This window comes from Argiope bruennichi, chromosome 3 (assembly GCF_947563725.1).
Source record: "Argiope bruennichi chromosome 3, qqArgBrue1.1, whole genome shotgun sequence".
Lineage (NCBI taxonomy): Eukaryota > Metazoa > Arthropoda > Arachnida > Araneae > Araneidae > Argiope > Argiope bruennichi.
In genome coordinates, this window is record NC_079153.1 from 62,342,831 (window position 1) to 62,368,448 (window position 25,618).

The window sequence follows — 25,618 nt, forward strand, 5'->3', positions numbered from 1 at the left end:
GAATCTTACGAGTTGTTTCGCTTTCAGAATCACCAAATGTTTGATAAAATTTGATGCAGTATTTTGCTGAACACGTTCAGTCATTTTGAGAGAAATCAAAACTCCGACGAACATTTATGACAGCACTTTACTCAGTGGACGTCTAAGTGTATTCGAGTGTGTCAGGCAGCGACTGACACACTCGAATACGGAGAAAAAAATTCAAGCATGTGCATTAAATTGTTCTCTTCTAATGTGTACCGTGGCGCCGCTCTAGCATCATTACCGACGCAGGAAAAAATCAAGGTCGGATATTGTTTAGATAACCCTCGTATATGCCAAACAGATAAAAAATATTTCATTGAAATAAATTTAAAGGTTTTGGATTTATCTTGTGGTAAAGTTTTGTAATAACATTTCTAAATGAATAGAATTAATCATTATCCTTCGATTTACTCGGTTCCATGAATTTTAAATTGATGAGATAAGTATAATAAAGCTTGAAAAATAACTTATTAAAAGCTTAAGGAGCAAGTTTATAGTACTAAAAGCACTGCAAGCTCCCAATTCCATTAAAGAATTTTCTTTTTTTCAAAAATGAACTGTTCTTATTTCTTAACTAATTCCTATTCGAACGGTTAGATAATTTTCTGATTTTTTTGTGACAATTATTATTCCAGTTTCTTTATTAAAAATTGGGCCAAAAATAAAATAAAAATACTTGAATTTCAAAATATGAGTATTGATATACACCATTTGAATAAAAATGAATTTTAAAAATAATAAATTCTAAAGAACAACAATACTAAAAAAGAAAACTCAGAAATCAGAGAGCAATTAGACATGTCATTTAATGAGAAAAATCGATTGCATACTTCTGCTTTTAACCTTTAAAACAATGCGATATATTTATATAAATAAAAAAAATAAGCTCTACATTTTACAATGAGCATATCATTAAGTACATGTCATAAGAAAAGTTACAACAAATTAACGGATATCCAAAAAATTGAAAAAAAATTTCAAATTAAAATTTTTAAAAATAATTTTAGATAACGCGGAAAGTTTGGAAGTTTACAATGAAAAAAAAGTATATAATTTGTTAAATACTTATTGTTTATTAGTAACATAAAATACAATAACAAAAAGAATTTTCCTCGTCGGAAGTTGAAATCTATACATCAAAGTCAGAGATTTTAAAAATGCCCAGTTACCTTAAATCGCGATTTATTATTTATGTTACAGCACCAATAATAGCAATAAGGGCAGACGATATTAATAATTTTCTAGACACCATTATCTTCAACTTAAAAATGATATACAATAATTTTTCTCGATTCTTAAATTGATGATATAGTTTGCATTATTCAACAGAATAGTTAAAATTTATCCCCAATCATTGAAACAAGTGCTTTGTGTTAATTTAATTCAGAATCAGAAGCGGATTAATATATTTTGCGGTCCCAGACGATGTAAGTTATGAAACCCATCTTTTAAGAGCTGGTCAATTGAATTTCACATTTGTAATTGAAATAACTTGCAAATGATTAATTTTAATAATTTTGTGAAAATATATACGTTTCCATTTATTTCTGTTTCAATATACATAGGAAAAATGATCGAAACAACAAAATTTTTGAAAAATTTATCACAATTATTTTTTATGATGTATGTTCTTACTAACAAAAACATTTCTTATTATGACAAATGCATGGAAGTAACAAATTTCACATAAATATCACATTAAGATTATCATTTTACAGAACATGTCCAATGGAATATAATGTTCAAAAAATTTTATATGCAATAGGAATATAGTGGGGGAATATAATTAATAATGTGAAAAAAACAAACAAATTCTGCATTATGGAATATAGTGTAGAATTTGCATTTTTAGATATTTATTAATTTGATAATTAGGTTAATATTTATCGACTTCGCTACGAATTTTTTCAGCCTAGGGGTCGAAAATCGAAGAACCAAATAAAAAAAAAGCAAAATATGGATAAAATGTTAAAGCTTATTTTAACATGTATTAGTAATTACAAAAACTGGTCATGTATATAATCAAAAGAAAAAAGAGAATAATAAATTACTAGAATAAAATTTTTTTAATAATTAATATCTAAAAACTCATTAAAATATTTTTCGCTTCACGTGATTGTATTAAAAAGGATTCTATTAAAAACTGCAATGATTACACACTGCAATAATTTTTACAGTTTTGCAAAAATTGCTTTGTTTACAAAAACTGTGCCAATTACAAATATTTAAAACTTATGACCTTATTATAATAATGAAATAAAAAAAAATCTTCAATGGTTTTCTAGTAGGGAATACCTTTTGTACAGAGAAAAACAAGATTATATATATAAGATATTCAAACATATTTTAAAATAACTCATTTGTAATAATCATTTTTATTTAAACACTTTAAATACTTCACATGAGTCGTTCACATCAACAGAGATAAGCAGAAAACTTCGAACAGTTTTTCACAACAAAATTTGTCTAAAAAAATTCTAACAAAATTGAAACTTCTGTTGTACTCCTTTCATATTGAGTACAAAAATAGATAATTTTGGAGAAGAGATTTAAGTTATTTGAACAATTATCAAGGTTTCAACCAAACCTGCATTGCACAATTTATTACATTCGATACACGGCATTTATAAAGCCTTTTTTACAACGATTCTTTATTTTTTTGGTTGAAATTTGAAATATTCAGATAAGCCCACTGAATCGATCACAAATATAGAGTCTAGACGAGAGGTCTTTAACTCAAAAACTTGTTAATATGCGCATATATTTTAGGATAATTTTTGTTTTGAAGGTATCTTGTTCATTTTTTTTATATAGTTGGGCTTTTTTATGTTCAACTAAGCTGTTTAAAGTTGGTGGTCAGGTTCTTTGACTATCACTATAACTATAATTTTCTTGTATTCTGATCCCATTCTAAATGTATTCAAATAAACGTAAGAAACATAGAGCCAAATCGAGTTTAGATAAGCCCACTTTGTTGTTTCTAAATTTTTTACGAGAAGCTTTGAATCAAAAGACTGAGACATGTCGTAGTGATTAAATAGCGAGGTTCATATACCCCAGATCACTAGGAACAATTCAACATTTTTCGAACGTTTCCTTCAATGAAAGCAAAAATATTTTTAAAAATATAATAAAGTTCATCACATAAAAGAATAAAATATAATAAAAGAAATGATAAAACTTCCTTTGATTAAAATTATTAAGCCTGCAAAATTTAATAAAGAGAATGATAGAAAATTTGGACAACAAATCTTAACAAATTGTTAATTAAAAAATAATATTGCATAAGAAATTAGAAAAATGTATGACATATGAACGGGAAAGTCAATATTTAGTAATTTTAACATTTTTTGCTTCTTTAAGAATAACTGGTTCACTGTGACCTGTCAATCAAAAGAATCCTGATTCTGATTTAATATCTTTTATGATTTACATATTTTTTCGTTTTCATGTAATCTAAATTCAATTAGTTTATATTGAAATATAAAATTTGTATGGATAATTTGTAGCTAAATTCGTTGTTATTTTGCAAGAATTCTCTCACATTTAATGCATCAATTCTGTAACCAAACGATTCCTGTAGTTTTCGTTAAATAAAAAAAAATTCGATGGTTTAAAGCAGTTTAATTAAAATAAAACACGTTTTTTCTTCTATTTATTTCTAAAGAATTTCCTGAAAAGAAAGCTGGTAAAAAGAAGAAAAAATATTATTTTAAACCTACTGTATTATTTCTATAAAAAAATATCAATCAAGTGTTGATCATTTTAGTTGACATTACAAACTTTATTTTTGTCATAGAAAATGAAGCATATTTTTTCTTTAAACCCCAGACTGATTATAAAAGATCAATATACCTAATTAAGTGATCATATTCGGCAGTTATCGTTTTCATTCTATTCGAATTGTAGTTATCGGTGATTTACTTTTCATGTTTATATTAAATGAATGAACCTCAACAAATATATAACATATTGTAAAGTACTGGATTCATCATCCAAATTCATTGCAACTCTAATTTTCTATTTACAAAAAACGACCTTACAACTGCAGATACAAGAATTATTTTAAAAATGACTAAATAGAAGGCCAATTAAATATTTTTTACTAAGTAATATCATTGATATAAACGACTCAAGCATATAAAATCCAAAGACAAGCAAACAGTTAACATATATTTCCAACAAAGAATATTGAAATACAAAATCAAATCACATATGTATTTTTAAGTAGATATATTAATACCTGATGACCTTAGAGGTAATCACAGGTTTTAAGGCTCAGCATTCTTTCAAAGACCCAAAACATGGCAAGATACAACTCTTATTATACTTTAATGTATTATTGGAAAAATGATAATATAATAATTAATTTTAAAATGAAAAATAATTTTTCATTTTAGATTTTATAAGCTACATAAAATTCGTAAGTTAAATAAGTTAATTTAATAATTTCTTGAAATGAATCCAAATTTTTTATTGAATACTAAGCATTAAAAAATAAAATAAAGTACTTTAAATTATTCCAGTATTAATATATACAATAAATTAATTTGTAATGTTTTATTAGTAGGAAATATTTCTTTATTCTTCATTTTCAGAATGTTAGATGATATATTTAGAAATATTTATGCAATTTCATTTCTCTAAATTACAATAAGAATTATTGCATTAATCATAATTAATATAAATGAAAATGTATATGAATTCTTAAAACAAACATCAAAGTTTTGCCATTAGAACATAATAAATTGATTAAGTTAAAAATAGAGAAAAAAATCTTTTAACTGAAATAGACTGAGCATCTGGTAAGTACATTATAAACAAAAACGAAGTTATAAATGCAACACATTTTAAAATACTGTGTATATAATTCTTAAATGTAAATTTTATGTCTTTATAAAAAAAGTGAAAAACATGAAATGCAATTTTTTTAAAATTTGATAACGGAACAAGATGTTGATTTTAATAAATCAAACTTTTTATTTTTTTCTATTGATTTGTTGAATGATTGTACAATTTTTTAAATTATTATTATTAATAATAAATATAATTATTGTGTTTACACTAAAAAGTAATTCTATATTAATTATACAATTCGAAATACATTGGAATTTTACGTACGACATACCTTTAGAAATTCACAACAGTCCAGCTCGGATTTTCATAAAATTCCACAATTTTTTTTGTTATATTTTAACATTTTTCTAAACAGTAACAACATTCCATATTTTAAATCTTAACAGTTTCATTCTTTCCACATACCCAGACGATTTCCTGCTGTGATAAACCACAACCGCAGAACTATACATTAGTTTTTAGTTCTGCATATTTTTTCATACCGCAAGAAAAACAACAATGTTCTCCAAAAAAGCTTCGATAAAAAACAGTAGCATTAAAGAACACTTCCAAGATTTGTCTTAAACTACTCTAATTGATTTAAACTTTTGAGATGGGATAGAATTTTGTTTTAGTATGTTAGAATTCGAATAATTTGTATATAGTTGCATAAAAGAGTTAATTGTACATTTGGTAGTAACTTTAAGAATATAAAGGTGTCACTTATTGTAAACATCCAGCTAAGTTTCAACATTGAGATAAAGCTGATTATCATAACAGTGTCATAAATCACACAATTTCAAAAGACTCTTGAAATACTTTAACCGAATTTGCTTCATTTCAACAAAACATTAAGCTTAGTTTTAACATTTAAACTATCCCAATTGTCATAAAAGTTCCAAAAGTCAAATTTTTTTTTAATGTATACCGATATAAAGAGTTCCAATAATTTTTTTACGGGCAAACGATTTTTTTTCAATAAACTACTACATAAGTTAATTAAAAAAATTCACTAGTCTTTTTTTAAATAAGCTATTTGAAAAATCGTCTGCGTTTTTTGTAAATAAGCCATTTTTCCCTTTCGTTCTAATGGGTAATTACTGAAGACCTAAGAGAGTTGTGATGATACTTTTTCGGGTGAAACTGCATTCCTCTAGTCCATCGAATCCTTCGGAGAACATTCTCGGCACAGGGGTATACTGGATTTTATCACTCTCTTTGTACAGAAAGCTAGTGGGAGCATGTTGGTTATCTTCGAGGCTCTTTAATGGGAAGATGTAATTGAAGAGGATCTCTTAGGCGGCGTAAATCTTCCTCCACCTGCGCTATGCTGTCCTTAAGGTTATTGTAGCGTTGTACGTCCAGACCCGACTTGCGGGCGAATTTGTGAAATCCGAACAGAGTTTGGCGGTCATTGACGTCAGGAAGTACGTATTCCTAAGTAGAGATGAAAGGCAATTAGTACAACAGAATACATTATTGTTTCTTTATACGATGGGTATTAATGATTGATGCTTTGTGGTGTAAGTGTTTGGTTTGGTTGTGCCAGCAACATTCAATTAAATTAAAGGACATTTGAAAAATTCATTACCTTTACGTCAATTTTTCAATAACCAACGAGAAAACTTTTTAAAAACTTATAACTAAGACTTCGACTTTTGGATGCAATGTTTAGCTTTCCTTTTTGAGATTTCAAAAATGGCATAATTGTGTTTTGATATAATTGAACAAAAAATATTTGTACTTAAAAGTTTTTCTTCCATATTAAAATTCTTTTTAACTATTTCTTTTCTATAAGAATGCTATTTTATAAAAGAGAACATGGTGAATGCTAAAGATGTGTATATAAGTTTAATTCTAGAGTTTAAATAATTCAATAATAATTAATGAAGATGCTTTCTAATTTCGAAACAAGCATCAAAAAATTACTTAATGTATTCTTTTTTTAAACTTTTCGTTCATTAGATTCTAAATCATATAGATTAAGAATGGTGCATATAATGCGACAGCAAACTGAAACAGAATAACATTTCTACCTATTTTTTCTATACAAATACTTTAAAGAAAAAGATTAAATTCATTAAAATTTCACTAAATCATTGCACGTTAGCAATGGATTTATTAATTTTTGTCCTGCATTGCTGCAGTATAATTAAGAAAATAAATATTAAAACAAATGAGTTTCTTGCAACATAACCAAAAAAATTCTCTGTATCGTGTATAAATCACGAATAAGATACTAAAAATTCCATTACAAATTAAGAAATTCCATTAAAAATATAAAGAAAAAAAAAATAGAAAAATTATAAAATTCCTATGAAAATAAGATTCATATTAAATTATCTATGCTTAAATATATAAATGAATTTAATATGAGATATTTAAAATCATCCCATATAGCAAATTACTAAATTATGTTTTAATTAATTATTGTAGAATTTATTCTCAGTTCCCGTAAATATCTCTTAATTACTCAGAAAGGAAAGAAAAAAAAATATTGCTACTTATATGTGATAATTTATGAATGGTACGAATGGAAACTTAACAACATTTGAACTGCAGAGAAATTTGTTTCAAATAGGTTGCATATTTACTGTTTTATTTGCATATTTACTGCTAATATGTATCCATTTTTAAAGGCAAGAACTCACTGAATAATAGTCATTATCTAATGTAATTTCCTTTTTCTCTATTTTTATGTTTATGCTTACTTTACTGTATAAGAGTTTATTTCATTTTTGTATTTCTGGAATATTTTTCTTCTTTTAATCTATACCTAAGTTATACAACACACAAACATTGCATATTCCAATTATCAAAATTGTCAGGCTAAATGTACAATATATATTCTTCGGTTGAATACTAAAGTTTAATCATATATGCCGAATTGTTAATATAATCATATAAACAATATAAGTTGAATAATCGAAGAATTTCAAAATGATGAATACATTTATGTAATACTAAATAGATATGTACAAATTAATCATAAATATTATTTGGCAGTAGGCAATAATACATTTTTTTGAATATTTACGAATTTGAAAATTAAAAGAAGGAACGGACAATTACCTGCCGTGTAAGTACAAAGTAGGCATACATGGCTATCGTGGTCCCGTATGTTATGAAGTAGGTAACGGGTTCCATAATGTCCCACGAATACTCCCACCAGGTTAAGCGAGCCAGAACGCCGAACTGTGCACCCATCAGCGCCAGGCCCAGCCACGACAAGGCAGTAGATCTCCGCTGGGCCTTATTTAGCAATTCTTCTTTTTTCTGGTAGAAAAAAATACGAGCACAAATAATGAAGAAAAGGACTAATGCAGTACAAACTTAAGTAAATGGAAGTATACCCTTGGTAAAAATTAATTTCTTTAGAAATATTACAATATTCCAATTACAATAAAAAAATGTTTTCACTTTTTGAAGTCATAAAGTACGTCAAACCTTGTATTATTAATATACAAGGCTAATTTATAAAGATATCACAATGCCCTAGAACTAAACCATCTGGTGAATAAGAGTGATCGACTGCAATGGCAATCTTAGAATACAATATTAGAATTTGTAATAAAATGGCTATCTTAGAATAATGTATTCACCCTTACCATAATTGGAATGGCTCCCGTCATTGGTCAATGTACCAATATCTTTCATAATAAAAATATATCATTACTGAAGATGTATCTAACACAACCATGCAAGCATTACTGTACCTCAAGAGAAACAAGAACCGGGACACTGAGTAAAGTCACTTTGCGTTCACGTATATTTACTATCCCTTTTCACTTCTGGTGGATACATTATATAGGGCTACATGAATCTCAATTATGCTAGCTACGTTAAAGTACTTCAAACCTTCTTTTTTACCTAGAAATGTCAGATCTATAAATATGATTGATGTATAAGCACAGCAGACATCGCTTGTTGAGATAACTTCAGCGATATTTAGAGATATTCAGCGATTCAGTGAATATCTCAAGTACATTCTACAATATTCAATTGTGCGCGAATATGGCCACAAGATTCTCGTCTGAACAATAATTCGTCAGAAATTCGTTCAACAAGAATTCGTTCCTTCAATTTGTAGTTGCTAATATGCATCTTTTTTTATGCATAAAACCTTTTTGGTAAGTTTTATGCTTCTAAATAAACAATATCTTAAAACTTGATGATTCATTTATAAAAACCAGCATTTAGTATTACTCAGTATCATATTTAATGAGCCATTTTTAAACTAACCAGAGGACAATAAATTTTTTGTAACAAAGCATTTCTAGTATGAAAGATGGATCTGATAGTAGTTTATTGAATTTGACTCTCTAATTCCTTTGTGACGGATTAAATATGAATGGTTGAAAACATTTCGAAAAATAAATAAATAAAATTTTAAATGCCAGATGGAATTTCATATTATTGGATAGGAATTAAATTATTTACAGATGCAAACTTTTTAAGTTCAGATATTATTACAGACCACATCAATCAATAATGCAAGATAAAATTAAAGATAAACCAACATTATCTGCATAATATGAAGATAAGTTGATATTATCTGAAGAACATTTACATCATTATAGGAAATATCATGCTTCTATAACATTCCATGATAGAATTTTGTTTTATAAGAACAGAATAGTTGTTAAAGATTTTTCAACACACTGGTCACCAGAATATAATAATCAATAAACTGCACTCCTCTAGTGATCTATTCTGCTTTGACTTACAACAGCAAATTTATATATATTATAAACATAGTGAGATTATAAAGTACATGAATTTATGAAATGAGCTTCTTGAATTCTAATATACTTTAAAAATTCAATAATTCACAAAGAATGGCGATAAAAATATCTCCTTCTTACGAAAAGATGGAGAAGGGATCGTATTTTTTTGTCATAAAAACAAAACGTCACCAAAAACCATGTGAACAATAAATTTTAGTCCCATTTTGGTTTAGGTAGTTCATGCAGTTTAAAACACTATGCATTACATGGGATAGAGTATTCTTGTCCAATGTGTCATAAACCATTTAGCAAATTACAAACTAACCATTTAAATCTAGTTCCTGTTAGCTATACCTGAGCCTTGAAGAACAAAAGGAATCACATTGGGAGAGACCAAATGAATAGAGTTCAAGCTCCTCTAAGAAGGAGATCCGAAACTTGACCAGAAACATCTTATTGGACATTAAATTAAAGACTGGGGCATTCTCTTGGTGAATAATCAGCAGCTAATTTTTCAAAGATCAAAATAGTTTTCCTCAAACTCATTTCAGTAGTAAGGTAACTTGCATAATATTGTGAATTAATTGCTTTATTTTCAGGTACTAAATCAATAGGTAAAATACATCTATTGTCGAATTGGCAATTCAGACCAGAATCAATCTTGTCAGGATTCTCATTCAACCTTTAAAATCTGTCAGAAATTTGAATATGCTTGGAAACAACTGTATACTTGTTGCATGACCGACATATTTTGTCGCGGATTTTCAAAGACTTAAAGTCTAATTTCATGTTAACATGCTGCTGCTTCTGCTCACTTAGCATTTTTTTCCGGAGAGTACACGAACGAATTACTTTTAACTAATGCGCTGTTAGATTTCCGACGAAGCAGATTAGATAGCTATTAGATAGCAGCCGTTCCGATAGCAGATTAGATGATCTGAAGTCTGAGAGAAGGTCACAAGCGCGGAGATTGAAAAACTTCATTTTTAAATGGCCAAATAAAAAAAATTGTAAAAAATACAAATCTTATAAATTATAAAATATTAGAATAATATTAATGTGGTAAGCATATTAATTAAGAATAATTGGCTAGATTCAGATATATTTCAATACGTTTATTTGGTTATTAGAAAATTAATAAAAAAGGAGCATCTGCTTCGGTAGATATTGAGTAGAAATATGGATGGAGAGAATTCTGGAGTCATAATAAATAAATAAAAAAATATGTATATTTTCAAAAAGTTAATAAAATAAAAATGATTAATTTAAAACAAATCATTAATATGTTAAAAATGGGTTGAAATGGAAACTAAATCAATTTATGAAAGAAGGGATTTCATAATATGTATTAACCCTTTCTAGGGCCGTGAGAAGTATGCTTCCCACCAAACTTATCAATCTTTGTATGAAATTATGTAGGTTGGCGTAAGTTCTGACAAGTTTTTTTAGTAAGTCAGAAACTTGGATGCTTCAGTTCTTTATCTCAGACAAAACGATGTGTCTTGATTTGTTACTTAATTATTAATTAACCAAATTAATTAATTAATCAAATTAAATTCATCTAATAAGCGAAATGAATCCCTTTTCTTATACTAATTTCAAGCCTAAAAATATTTTAACATAATATGAGTAGAAAAAAATGGCCCTTTAAAGAGTTAACTGGGGCTGAAAAATATTTAAATCCGCCAGTGAGCTAAAGTTATTAATGCAAGAACGATAAGTGTACTTGAAAGATGGACAAATAGTAGAAAATGAGACAGCTTTGTGTCGTTCGTTTCACTATAAAATAAGTGGTTCGATTATTTTTGTGTCATATTTTTGCATTTAGCAAACATTAACAAAAATTTGACTCACTAGTATATAAATAAGCTAACAAAAAGGAGTTTTAAGTTACTTCGAGATAATCAACATCTAGAATCTTAGCACACAATGAAGAATTCTGGCACAGAAACAATTCATACAGAATCCACAGAGAAATGGGAAATAATAAACCTTTTCTAGTGGAGCTAGCTCTTCCTTGAGATGTTCCAGTTGACCCAGCAGTTTATTCTGCTGGTCCAGCTGATGCTGATCAACGTGCAGGGCTTCGTACAGCTGGGCCACACGAGCTCGCACGCTAGAGAGGCACTCAACCTGATCAGAGGGTATCTCCTCTGAAAATGGTTTAGGGGAAAAATAATTAAATAATGTAAAATATTTAATTTTAAGGAAAAATAGATATTTTAAAAAGAAAATAGAAAGAAATTGTTGGACACATTAGTTTTAAAAAAGGGAAATCTAAATTTTACTTTCACAGTTGCTTATGTAATAAAAACGATTGCTAAATTTAAATACAGGGTGGTTATAATTAAACTTCCCATATACACAGCATCATACAACGCAAACGGATGAACGTATAGCAACGAAATTCGGTATACAGACTATACACGAAATGCACTCACGGAATTTAGAAAAAAAATTTTAGTTCCGAAATGTACACTAGGGGGCGCCTTTTCTGGAAAAACTTTAAATTTAACACAATAAATGACTAAAACGGAATACACAAACAATATTAATCATCCAGACAAGAATTATGCGTAATAAAATGTAAAACCAGGAAAAGCTGTCAGTTTCAGGAAAAAAAAAAAAATGAAGAGATTTGCAGGCTTACGAAGAAGAGGAAGTTTTATACTAAACAGTTTAAAGTAAGAAATGTTTGCAGTCATTGCCATGCTTTATGTCGATGTTTCCGGCTGTAATGATGACGGTATCTCGTTGCGACGTTGAATGACTTAAAGAACTTCATAACGCTTTATGTGGGAAGCATTGAAACTGATAACTTACGATCTAAAGTTGACCACACTGTTCATCGACTTCAAATTTTGCAGGTGAATGAAGGTGGTCACATGGAGCACCTTTCCCTACATCGTCCTGGACACGATTAGCTTCTCTTGTGCAATTTCGTCTTAATCTGTACTTGTTTCTGCAAATTGAACTGTTTTTTTTTTCAAACAGCATACTGTTATTTTTCCCTTACCCTTACTTAATGGCCCCCCTTTCGGGAGGGCACCTTAAAATGAGAATGAGATGCTTCCAACATGGTGGTTGGATTTTGCCACCCTGGAAGGTAAACAAATAGGTGGAGGATCTGACTCCTCCCATCGATGACGGGACGTACTACCCTCGGGGAGGGTTGTACCGTGGCCGGTGATGGCCCTTAGGGCTCAACCACAATTCCCGCCAGTGTTGCTGTTGCGGTGGTCCGGTCATTCAGTTTTTATAGTTTAAATCCGTGTGTTTTCGTGACGGGTCGGAGAGTCAGATGGCTGAATTACCCTTAATGTGGTTCGATGACAAAATGATCAGGAATTAGGCCATAAATATTAATATTGTTTTTGTATTCCGCTTTGACCATTTATTGTGTTAAAATTAATGTTTTTATGGAAAAGGCGCCGTCTGCTGGACATTTTGGAACTGAATTTTTTTTTTTCAAAATTCCGTGACCGCATCTCTTGTATAATCTATATACCAAATTTCGTTGCAATCCGTTCACCCATTTGCGTTGTGTGATGCTGTTTGTAAGGGAAGTTTAATTATAATTTAGCAAGTGTATAAATCAAAAATAAATCAGAGCCGAAAGGTGAGATATTTCAGACATTCAATGCTTGTTTTGCAATTCCGGTCTTTTAGATTCGTTGCAACGATATTGCTTACTTTATCTAGAGCTTCATAATATCTAATAATTTATACTTTGTGAAATAAAAAAATATGTTTAAGTGAAACTGTTAAGATGATAAATATTCGCATGTGATTTAAACAACATAAAAAGGCAAAGGTCACAACAGATAAACATTTTCTTATTATAGTACAAGATGCTTTACATTATTGCTACGATAATTTCATGTTATTTTATGGCATTTAGAGTATTGAACAATATGTAAGATGTTATGCAGTATTTGTATTAATAGGATTCAATAACTTTTGTTTTCAAGATTAAATTATATTTTCTTTAAAACATAACTTGTGAAGAATAATTATATTAGAGCCTCTTCTCAAATTCTATTAAAAATAATTCATACGAACTTATTAGGAATTAATTTTTAAAGTTCTAGCGGAATTCAGAAAGTTGCTGATCGAAAATAAGAATTCATTTCCAAAATAACGCTGTTACCAAATACAAAATAATATTATTGTAACTCAAAAATTCAGTTCAAAGCCTTCAAAATGTAAATTTAATTTTATGGAAAACTTTCATTTCCACATAAGAAATACATTATACTCCTATTTGACCACATGCTACTAGAAACTTGAACTAATTTGGAAAAAGTTATTTTCAAAGGAATTTAATTATTTCCACTGATGCTGAATTAATGGTTTAGAAGCAAAATCAACCAAGTTACACTGTTACGATGCTCGCTAAAGAATATCTTCTTAAAACTAATTTGATCACAAGTAGGCAAACAACTTTGATCCTTTCACGCATGCGGATCAAATTTCACCACTGATGAGCTAAAAATTCTTAAAACCGTTAAGTATATATATATATATAAATTCTCGCCATAGAACGATAGGTAAATTAATTAAAAGGCGAAAACTTTTAGAATAGCAAAGAATAAAATTTCGTTTGTGTATAATAGACTCTCGATTTTCATATTCATAAATCGAATTATAAAAATGACGAAAGATTCTGAAACTTTATTCTTTTAAAATACTACAATACAAATTACTTAATAAAGGGCAAATTAGAATTGCGTATGTAAGGTTTTTAAAAAAACTGTAGACGATTTTTTTTTCATATTTCCAAGAAACTAAAATGTATGAAAAGTATTTAGTAATGAAAAATAAAATGATTTAAGATTTTTTATTAAAGTATAGAAGATAACAACAGCATTTAAAATAGAAAAAAAAATTATTTCCGCTACATATGATAACTTAACCCACACAGCTGAATGGAAAGAAAACGAATAAGGAAAAAGAATTCATAATAAAACATTGAGAAACCGACTTTTGTAGAGATATAAAGATTTTTTTCTTGATATGAGATTACTTTACTTGAATTCAATACATATATTAAATCATCACAAGAAAAATTTAAATAAACTGCAAAATTTTGGTTCTTTTCCGTGTCTACTAAATAATTCCTTCTAGAAAGTTTAAATTTCACGAATTACTTGTATATGATTTTCGTTAAATCAATTGAAAAATTTACATTACTTTCTGTTTTTGGAAAAAACATTCCTTCTAGAAAATTTAAATTCCACGAATTACTTGTATGTAATTTTCGTAAATCAATGTTTCCATTCCTTTTGTTCAAATTCGCAATAAATAATAAAAAAAGGAAAGAATATATTAATTTGCAATGTATAGTGGCTCAAAAACTTGATAGTACACCTCACTTTTACTTGATAAATCCAATTTTCAATAAAAATAACACATTACCGGAAAGTGCAAACATGTTTTTATTTTTACACATAATAAATGGTATAATTTAGAGTAAAAATAAAGAAAAATCCTCGAAAAACTTCTAATTTGAAAAGTTTCAAAAGCATTTTAAATAAACAGACGAAGAATTTTGCCTCAAAAAATTGAGAATACACCAATGAAATTCTTGAAGTACCTCACATTGAAAGAACGTGTCAGCATTTAATTCCATGTCTTTTGGCTTTTATAATGGCCTCTAAATGTCGTGGTACCGATTCGACCCATTTTTGGTGGTTTCTGAAGATATTTTACCCCATTCTTCTTGCACCACTTGTTTGAAACGGGTTTTATTTCTAATTTTGTGTTTTTGGACCACTGCTTCGAGTGTGGCCCAGAGATATTCATTGGTATTGATGTCAGGCTACTGTGGAGGTACGTGTAACTGCTATTTACAATGAAAAAGACACCATATTTTGACGTTACGTGCATTCTGTTTGCGGTCGTTGTCCAGCGGGAAAATGGAATTTCCATCTAAACCCAAATTGGCCATTATAAGAGCTAAAAGACATGCAACTTAATAGTGACACTTTGTTTCTATGCGTGATATTGCAAAAATTTCATTGGTGTATTCTCAATTTTTTGAGGCAAAATTCTGCGTATGTTTATTTAAAATGCTTCTAAAACTTTTCAATTTAGAAGTTTTTCGTTGATTTTTCTTTATTTTTACTCTAAATTAAACCATTTGTTATGCGTAAAAATTAAAGCATGTTTGCACTTCCTGGTAATGTGTTATTTATATTGAAAATCTGATTTATCAAGTAAAAGTAAGGTGTATTCTCCACTTTTTGAGCCACTGTATATACTGTATACAGCCTTTGAAATGAGTATAAAATAGCCTAAATATTCAATTTCTTTATCAATAATTATAACTACTGAGATTTAATTTTTTTGTTTAGAAAATATCTTTGGAAAAATTAAGTATCTGATCTCAAATTTTCGTTAAGTTTGATTCCGGATACTTGTATAACTGCAAGGATTTAGTCATTTGTGTCAGAGTAAAATGATATCAGTTTGATTGTACAACATTTTGCAATTGTATTAGACAACTGGCATTCAAATACAATAAAGAATACAAACCCAGCGCTGGTGTCTTGACCAGGTAGACGAAATCGTTGATGATGAGATGAAAATCTTCGTTCATGAGAGAAGCTATACTCGTAGACGAAGCTATTCTTGTCCCGTCTAAGAACAATAACAACAAAAAAAGTAATTATCTTCAAAAATACTTGATTCACAAAACCATGCATATTATGATTCATGCATTAATTTATTTTTTTGTAACAAGAACCAAAATTGGAGTAAGTTTTGATTTAGAAAAATTCGTATATTTTTGTCTCCGTGGAACATCAACAATTATAATGCTATTTTTTACATATCAGCGAATATTTTTCTTCATTCTGTGTAATGTATTTATCCTATCTTTTAATATCGTTCAAATAGTTTACTCCAGTTTTGTCTGAAAACAGGCAAATTTTGATGGAATCTTTTTAAATTTATTTTAAAGGGTTAAAGGACCTTTAAATCTTTAATTTTTCGAAAATTTGTATGATTTCATTTCATAGCTGAAACCCTTCTGAATATTTTTTGGTATTGCACATGTGTACGTTAATTAGTTTAAAACATATAGTCAAAAACGTAAAGGCCCCTGTTGAGTTTTCACTCAGAAACGTTTACTTTAAAGTCATTTTACTCAATACTACATTTTCAGAGTTCGAGCACAAGATTAAACGAAAACAGTTCATCGTATCAATATGAAACTTTTCAGGTTCTTACACAACACTTAATAAAAATAATCATGCAAAGTCAAACATTATTATGCAAAGTTTTTTAACGCTTGCTAATATGCTAAAAATGTTTTCAACATAAAAAGAAAAACAATTCCAGTTAATCCATTAAAATATATATCACTTTGGATGATTATCAAGTTATGTTCTTTTGGTGTAAATTGGTATAACATTTGTAAATATAAGTTGCTTATTTTCTGAAAAACGTCGCCCGCAAGCAAATTCTGTCTTCGATATTCATACGGAACATATTTTTTTCACATTTTAATTAATGAAAATTATTTCACATACTCAAAAATTCACAATTACAAGATAAAATGTCTTTTAAAATTATGGTAAAAAATCTATTAAGTTTAAGAATTTTTTCTTAGGTTAGAAAAGATGAAATTTGATCAAATTTCGAGGTCTGTTTTAATGTTAAAGTGCCCTTAACGTAGTAAAAAAATATGCGGATTCAAAAATTGTTCATCATAATTATAAAAACTAAAATTGGAATAATACAAATATTTATCTTCAAAGAAACAAAATAATTGCAAACTGAATAATTTCATATAAATTTCTGTTATTTTTTATAGTTGATACTATATTGGAGAGCAGAGATAGAAATAATTTCATAAAATGCATTCTCAGAATTCACTTTAGTGCTTTCTTTCTTCAAAGAGTTTCTTTTTTATTTTCAAAATGGCACACTTCCTTTAAAAGTACAGGCGGATTTAAGATTCCACTTGGTCATAAATTTCCAAGTTGTGTTTTTCATGTAATTTTTCGAATGCAAACTATCGATAAAAAAAGGAAAAATCAAGCAATTCAATATCGAAACAAATAAATCTTAAATTCAATGTATGATTTAAAAAGTATCGAAAATGATGACCTACTTTCTTTTGCAATAATAATGCAACGATAACATAATAATACATTATTAGCTCAAATCTCTCCTATAAGAAATGGCAGGAACTACGACATTGTAACTTAAAGCGCTTGGATGGGCGGTTTCAAGATAAATATCTGTTAAGCGCTCAAATAATGACATTTTCATTTGGATGAATCAACCATGAGTGCAAGCCATAAGTACTGATACTTTTTTTTTATTCTATCGCGTAAAATAACTTATATCCTAAACTATTATAGCAATTCAGGAAATTCATCGAAAGTATAAGTTGCAATTATGCGCCTCAACTAGATTACTTCATGTCACTCACTCCTCTTTTATTTTCAGTTTGGCTTCCACAAATCAAGATCTGATTTTTGTTGGGATTCAGTTTTTCAAACACTAAGTCGAGAAACTTCCACAACTTAGTTTTAAATAGTGGCTATCATCTACTATTTATACATGTACGATTACCAAATCATCGTATGGTTTCTAGCAGATTACCCTATCATCGTATGGTATTAAGCAGATTACCATATCATCTGCTAGTTATTATTTGTACGAAAGAAGTAAAGAGTTACCTGTACTTTGAACGCTGACCCTGTCTATTCCCTTGTCTTCCTTCTGGAGGTCTATGAGGAAGTCGTTGACCGTCGACGTGACAGGCCTCAGCGTGAATCGACATCTCTCGCGGCGAGAGGGCAGAGGCACCGTGATCACAGGCAGACCGCGTTGGTAGAACACAGTCACCTCTGTCAAGAGATAGAAAAACATAGAAGGGTCATATCTTCACTAATAATAGAGAGTAAAGTGTGTATGTATTTGTGTGTACGTTCGCGTACTACAGGCCAAACCGATTAGATCTGGAGTTAGTATACTTTGCACATATATACTTTGGAGGAAGAAAATGTGCACATTGGAATGAATTCTTATGAAATTTCAATTCATTAAAATTTAAGCTGATCTTTGATGTTTTTCTGCGATAACATAACGTTTTAAAAGTTAAAAAAAATATCTTTTTAATGATATAAATTTAACAGACACGTAACAGTTTACAAAATCTTTGCATAATTTATATATATATATATATATATTACGTGTGTGTGTATTGTTATGCTTGGCAATAAAGTTGGCGACTTTGTAGACAAAATTAATGATACTAGAATGTTCAGGAATTTTGGCGATAGGACCAACAGGAGCCATTATGCGTGACTGTTCGAGAACCTTCTCCTCTGCACCGGAAACTATAAAAGTCCGGTTGTCCAAGCCGAAGTCAATCATATAGAGAGTCAACGTCAAATTAGTTGGATCTATCTAGCGATTTTCTGCTAAATCCATAAATAAATTTTCTTCGTCTAGCTCAAAGCGTTGAGTTATCGTGCTCTCAGACAAATGTCGATCAATTCGTCGAAAACTCGAGTTCGAATGCTTTTTGAACTAATTCAGTACTTTCTCTTTATATACTTCTAATACGAAAAAGTAAAAATGGTGACAAGATGCATGTACAAAACGTGTGCAAGCCAGTTCAAGTTGCTAAATGTAGTATTCTAATTAATTTGGTCTGATGAATTTAATGTCGCACAGACTGATTTCTTAAGGTCCAAACTTATTTCAAAACATCATCATTATAAAACACTGAAGGAAATGCCTGACAAATGACATTATTCTACGATGGAGGACAAATCAAAACTTTCAAGCTTCAATCGATATCGGCCATTATTTGAGCTACTTATTAAAAAAAAGGGTACAGCTACCATTCTTTTCCTTCTTGTGTTGTGTTAAACCCTCTATCAAACAAGGCCCCTCCCATTTACTATTATTTATCTCAACAAAGATTCCCCACACATTTATCACCACATATGTATAGTAAATTTTTTTTGCTTAAAAGAATGTAGAGTTTTTGTTTTTCAGTACAGTTGTATTATCTTTAAGATAAAAATGCAAAATTTTCAAGATTAGTTTCTATTACATCTAGACAAAAATTTCTATTTTACAATCAGTAAGTTTATTGCCATTTTTACTGTAGTTTTAAACCAGCCAATTCTTTCTTCAAAGCAATGTGCTTGAAATATAGCATTACTATTTCAATATGAGGAAGTAATAAAACTAGTCTGATTTTACACACGAGTTGAGGAACACTTAAATGAAATGTTTCGATTGGCTTTTTGTTCATTGGATCAGTTAAATAACAAAAATTGGCCAAGGCAATAAAAAGAATCTCTACAATACCAATAAGGTGGCGATATAAATTTTTATCATTGAAGCGTCTTAAAATATTTTGTATTTTATTTCAATTTTGTAAGTTACTTTGATTCCAGGTGTGGAAGATATTTTGAAACATTCAATCATGAAAAAAAATTACATAAAATACATCTGATAACATAAAATGAAAAATTTAATTTTACTGAAAGCTTTATCTGGAAACAATTCTCTTCAAAAGAATTTCAAACATTACAGTTTTAAGTTTTTCTCTTTAGATATTACTCAAACTTTACCTATTCATAACTATAGCTCTATTCAATTCTTTTCGTTTCTATTTATCTTTCAGTCTTTTTGTGGGCAAAAATACTTTATAAGGCTCTTTGAAAGATTCCATATTTCATTCACATTTGTATGTTATTATTTTTGCAAAACATTCAAATTCCCTGTAATTCGAATATTGAACACAGGCGATATAGTTTTCTAATAATAACTTTCACAGTAAGCAGTGTGCATTCGAAACATAACGAGAATTAAACATGCTAACTTTCATATTTTTATTTTTTGATTTATTAAATATATAAAAAAAAAACTTATGATCTTGAAAAAAAAATAGATTTTTCGATTTCGATTCATTTCATCATTTCAGATTTTCCTGAGTAAAAAAATAAAATGTCAGTGTGCATATGAATACCATAATTCAACTGCCCAACGAACAAGATAATAGTCACGAAGTTCATATAATGAAATTATATGTATAATAAATTCTAAAATATACACAGTTTTAATGAAGCAACGTTTAAAATGTTTTATGCATGTTATCACACAAGAAAAAGCATTTTTTTTTATTTGTAAAAAAGGTAAACCAATAACAGCAACTAACCAACTACAACTAATAACTACAGAAATATACTACTAATTAAGATAATAATATGTGTAAGCCTCTAATGTAAAGTAAAAAAGAAAATCAAAAACATGTTCGGGTTAAATTTGTGTTTCTTTTCATCTATTTTTTTTGGATTATCCATGTAATTCTCTCATTCGCGATTATCTTGCTACTTAATTCTTTCATTCGTGATTATCTTGCTACTTTATTTTCGCATTAGCGATTATCTTGCTACTTAATTCTCCCATTCCCGATTATCTTTCTATATGAGTCTTGGCTATGTTCGTTGTAAGATTCACACCTGATATTGTTACCATCTATCTAATTAGATGATCGCGTCTTTAAAGATCATTCGCAAAAAAAAAAAAAAAAAAAAAATGATTTCAGTATATAGAGTATAAAAAAATGCACAAGTAAAATTAAAAAGTAATTTTAAATTTAAAAAAAACGAAAAAAGTGACAAAACTTTTCTTAAAACTATCTAAATAATATTTACGTAGTGAAATAAAATTAAATGAAAGGAGTAAAGAAAAATATAAAAATTTTATATTTCTTAATTAAATTCATTTTAAAATATTATCGTTTGTGCGCAGTATAAACAGTTTTCGCATAAAATTAACATGATATAATTTCCAACGCTATGTGAATTTATTATTTTCCTGTAACGAATGTATTATTTTATTATTTCATTTGCCATGTCACTTGAAACCCGCTTTTTCTAATATTATGTGTCATCAAGTTACAGCAAACATCTAGTCAAATTATATTTTTTGACACATATCTCTGTCGAAATTTCTGTATTCAACGAACAAGTAAATCAGTGGAAGTGGTCCCCCCCCCAATTTTCTCCTATAATCTCTAATACAGGTGTTTATTCTTTCCCCTACATAAAATTGTGGACCTCTGGGAAAGCTGGAACGCCACGATTTCTCAGATTTTTATTTTTAGAGTCCCAATATGAAAGTTGTGTATTTCATATTAGAATGAAGAATACCAGTACTTGTATATTAATTTATGGCAGTGGCAATAATACTTATGAAATACCGATCTTTGGCATGAATTTAGCGTTTGATATTTGGTGATTTATTTTGGCGAATAATCGCTGGGATGTGGTAAATAAAACGAATAAGACATTACACCCTTTTCCTATTGACTGAAACCGCAATTTTACATAGAACGACAATTGTAATTACAAGTTTCCATAGCAGATTTCAGTTATTTAAATCCCTGTATTTAAATGTATGAAAGAAAAGATAAAAACAACAGACGATTAATACTTCAACAAATTTTTTCAAAACTTGATAAGAATTTGCATTTGAGATGCTAAGAATGTGAATGCAATTTCATTTACTGAACCAAATTAGTAAAAATACCAAGTTAATAAGCAAAAAGATTAAAAATAGAATCAAAAAAGAAATTAAGAATCTGGCCTGAAGACTTTCTCAAGGGTCACCCTCAGACTGGGATTCAAACAAGGGATTTTTTTTTCTGTGAGGGGTCTGACTTTCGTCCAACAATACTGATCTATCGTGACCCGAATTAATAATTTTCGCTTAAATTGGAAGTTATAATTTAATGTTTTATTTATGTGACAACTTATTTATCTTTGGGGCCTCAATTTCAGGGGATTTTCGGGTCTCGAGGGGTCAATATTGTTGGACGAAAGTCAGACCCCTCACAGAAAAAATCCCTTGTTTGAATCCCTGCCTGAGGGTGACCCTTGAGAAAGTCTTCAGGCCGGATTCTTAACTTCTTTTTTTATTTTATTTTCATTCTTTTTGCTTGTATTAACTTGGTATTTTTACTAATTTGGTTAAGTTCATCTGTGTTTTAGTAGTAGCAGCATTAGCGCTCTCTAAATACAATTGTATCTTTTTTTTTGTTTGATTCAGAAATAATTTTTTTAGTATTTTTAGTTTGTTTCAGAAATAATATTTATTCGAAATTTCATAATATTGTTTGTATTTTTAATTATTTTATTTACTGTAGTTATTATGTTTTTAAATGAGCGAGTTTACATGCAAAAGTAGAGACTGACAGACGGTCAATCCTTAAACGGATTTGGTTTCAAACTTGAAATGAATCTATATCTTAGAAGTTAAATCAACATGTGAAATGTTATCTAACTCTTTACTTTTAATAGTTATCGTGTGCGTTTGCACTGGAAGAGCCGCACTTCCTCTGAATGGATTTAATTTAAAATTTGATAAAATTCTACAAATTTGATGTAAAGCCTATATGCCAAATTGTATCCGTCAAATTTAAAGTGGTTTGTTATTCTCAGACAAATATAAGCCAACATTTTGTTTTTCGAGTTCCATTTTTTTATTACTACAATATTTTCTCACTGCATATTTCATTTACGAGAAAATAAAAATGTAGAATACAATATATATGTAATATATTTTTTGGTTGAAGCAGAATGCAGGTTCGAAGACGTTGAAGAGACATGTTATATTTTGAAATTCATTTTATTATCCATCTCGGGAAAGCAATTTATTTACAAAGGGCCGAAACAAATGATCACTAGTCTTATATAACATAGGATTTCCGGCTATGCGCCAATTCAATACACGTTGTGACCTTCGACACCTTTTCAAGGGCACCGAAGGGATCACTTTCATTTGAGACATAGTACTGATGGCGCATTAATTTTATAGAGGAATTAATTAAACCGAAAGTGGAATTGGATCACGAAATAAGGGAATATTTTAGAATGAAGCTACTTTGGGCTAAATTAAGATAAAATCTTGAAAATTAATTAAATTGAAATTAGAATTAAAATATCATTATATATATATATATATATATATATATATATATATATATATATATATATATATATATATATATATATATATATATATATATATATATATATATATATATATATATGACTACTATGTTTTAATACACATTTTATACTTACTTTTATTTTCTCACACAAGATGTATACAAAGAGACAGTATTGGAATTACTAAAATATTCGAACTCCAGATTTTGGCAAATCTCCAATTTCAGACTACCACGAATCCAAAACACATATTTTTGGAATTTTGTCTGTCTGGCTGTCATTCTGTGAATGCGAAACTCAAACGCGTAGTGAGCTTGACGGATGAAATTTGACATATGGTTTCTACAGGAAATTTGTAGATTTTTTTTTGTTGAAATTTGAACAAAATCTATTCACGTGACGTTAGTTTATCTGTCTGTTTGAGTTCAAGTGAGTATGAAAATTACAAAACGCAATGAAATAGATGGATAAAATCTGGTAAACAGTTCTAGCAATTAAAGTATGGATCTACATCAAATTTGAAATCAAATTTATCTATACTATGGGATGACCATCTGTTGGTTTGTACATAAATGCAACAGCCCAAAACGCAATGATTGAGATAAACATTGACACGTGATCTTGATACTAAAATTGTAATTTGTGCCAAATTTTGGCTTCAATCATTCGACAAGAAAATGCTTATGTGGTTTTCTTCACTGTACTATGAAACATAAAATGCTCAGGATCAAGACGATAAAAATAAAAGTTTGAGCACCTACGGTGTTCACGGGTTTACTTGAGGTATACAATTTTTATATTTGGAGGGATAACAGCATTATTAGGAAGCATGAAAAAAAGTTTCAGGGAAATTACTTCCGCTGATTTGTTTTGGTTTTAAGAAGAAACATTACTGAATGAAAAGGCGATTTTATTATGGTAAGAGGATGAAATGAGATATACTTTTTCAGTGTTTTAAATTTAGCCTTAGTTTAATTGCCTTCATTATTTTTGGGTGTAAGTGTGCTTCTTAATATTACTGAATTTCTCAGAAACTTGTTGAATTTAATGAAAACAGTTGAAGATGCAAATATTCATAAAATGTCTTGTTCCAAGTGCAGTGTCATTCGTTTTTAACATTTTTCTTAAAAAAAGAAGATTAATGTTTACGATACAATCTCAAAATTCATAATTCCAGGGAGTAGGGTATTTTGGAATAGCATAAAAGTTTGATAAAGTCACCTGGCAACTAAGAGAAGCATTTATTGGGTCTGTCTTATGATGGGATATAAAAAGCCAAAAAGAAAAAAAAATCAAGACTGCATCTTTAGCATATATTAGAAAAGACAAAAGAGCAGAACTGACATTGAAAGAGAGATAAAGTTTTTTCCCCCGAATTTCTGATGCAAGTATCGACTGGGTTAAAGATACAGATTTTCTGGTGCAAGTATCGACTGGTTAGAAGATACAGATATCCGATAAATCTGGATGTACTTTCTATCTCCGATATCAGAGACAAATTGAGATCATTAGGAGAGATTTTCGCCTCCTCCAAAAATGAACAATGATTATTCAAGAAAGAATGTTTTTCTGGATTGTGGAATGGATGTTCTAACTACTGAACAATATCTCTTTTCACAAAACTTAAAGCAGTCGTCGTAATAGAAAAGTACACAAAAAAAACCTTATTAAATCAAATAAAATTAAGTACCAAGAAATAAAATTTTCTCTTTGATCATATTACCTAAACAAATCAACAACAAGATATTTTTTATGTTAGAGGATAGAATTACAATGTTTAATTATTAGCAGGGATATTTTTGTTGAAAATAATTATTCAGAAGCATGAAATCATTTACATGAATTTTGTGACGAGTAGTGCCCTTATAGATTACAAGCAGTGCACTTATGGACAAGTTTGTAACAATAGCTCACATGATATTTACAAAACTATATTTTAAACTGAAAATTAGGGAGTTAGAAAAGGTTACAGTGATATGTATTAGTAGTTATGATCAAATTATTACCAATTTTTATATTAAAATAAGATATAAAGCCTAT

General features: G+C 28.9%; 1 protein-coding gene across 1 annotated transcript in view; it reads right to left on the reverse strand.

The window, feature by feature from the left end:
- Positions 1 to 4,934: 4,934 nt before the first annotated feature.
- Positions 4,935 to 25,618, reverse strand: part of LOC129962594 (calcium uniporter protein, mitochondrial-like) — a 483,918-nt gene continuing 463,234 nt past the window's right edge. The window contains exons 4-8 of the mRNA XM_056076397.1: positions 18,281 to 18,451; positions 16,125 to 16,229; positions 11,580 to 11,740; positions 7,933 to 8,136; positions 4,935 to 6,297 (exon numbers count right to left, since the gene is read on the reverse strand). Of these exons, the coding sequence (XP_055932372.1) occupies positions 6,109 to 6,297; positions 7,933 to 8,136; positions 11,580 to 11,740; positions 16,125 to 16,229; positions 18,281 to 18,451 (830 nt within the window). The 3' untranslated portion in view covers positions 4,935 to 6,108. The remainder of the gene's footprint in view (positions 6,298 to 7,932; positions 8,137 to 11,579; positions 11,741 to 16,124; positions 16,230 to 18,280; positions 18,452 to 25,618) is intronic.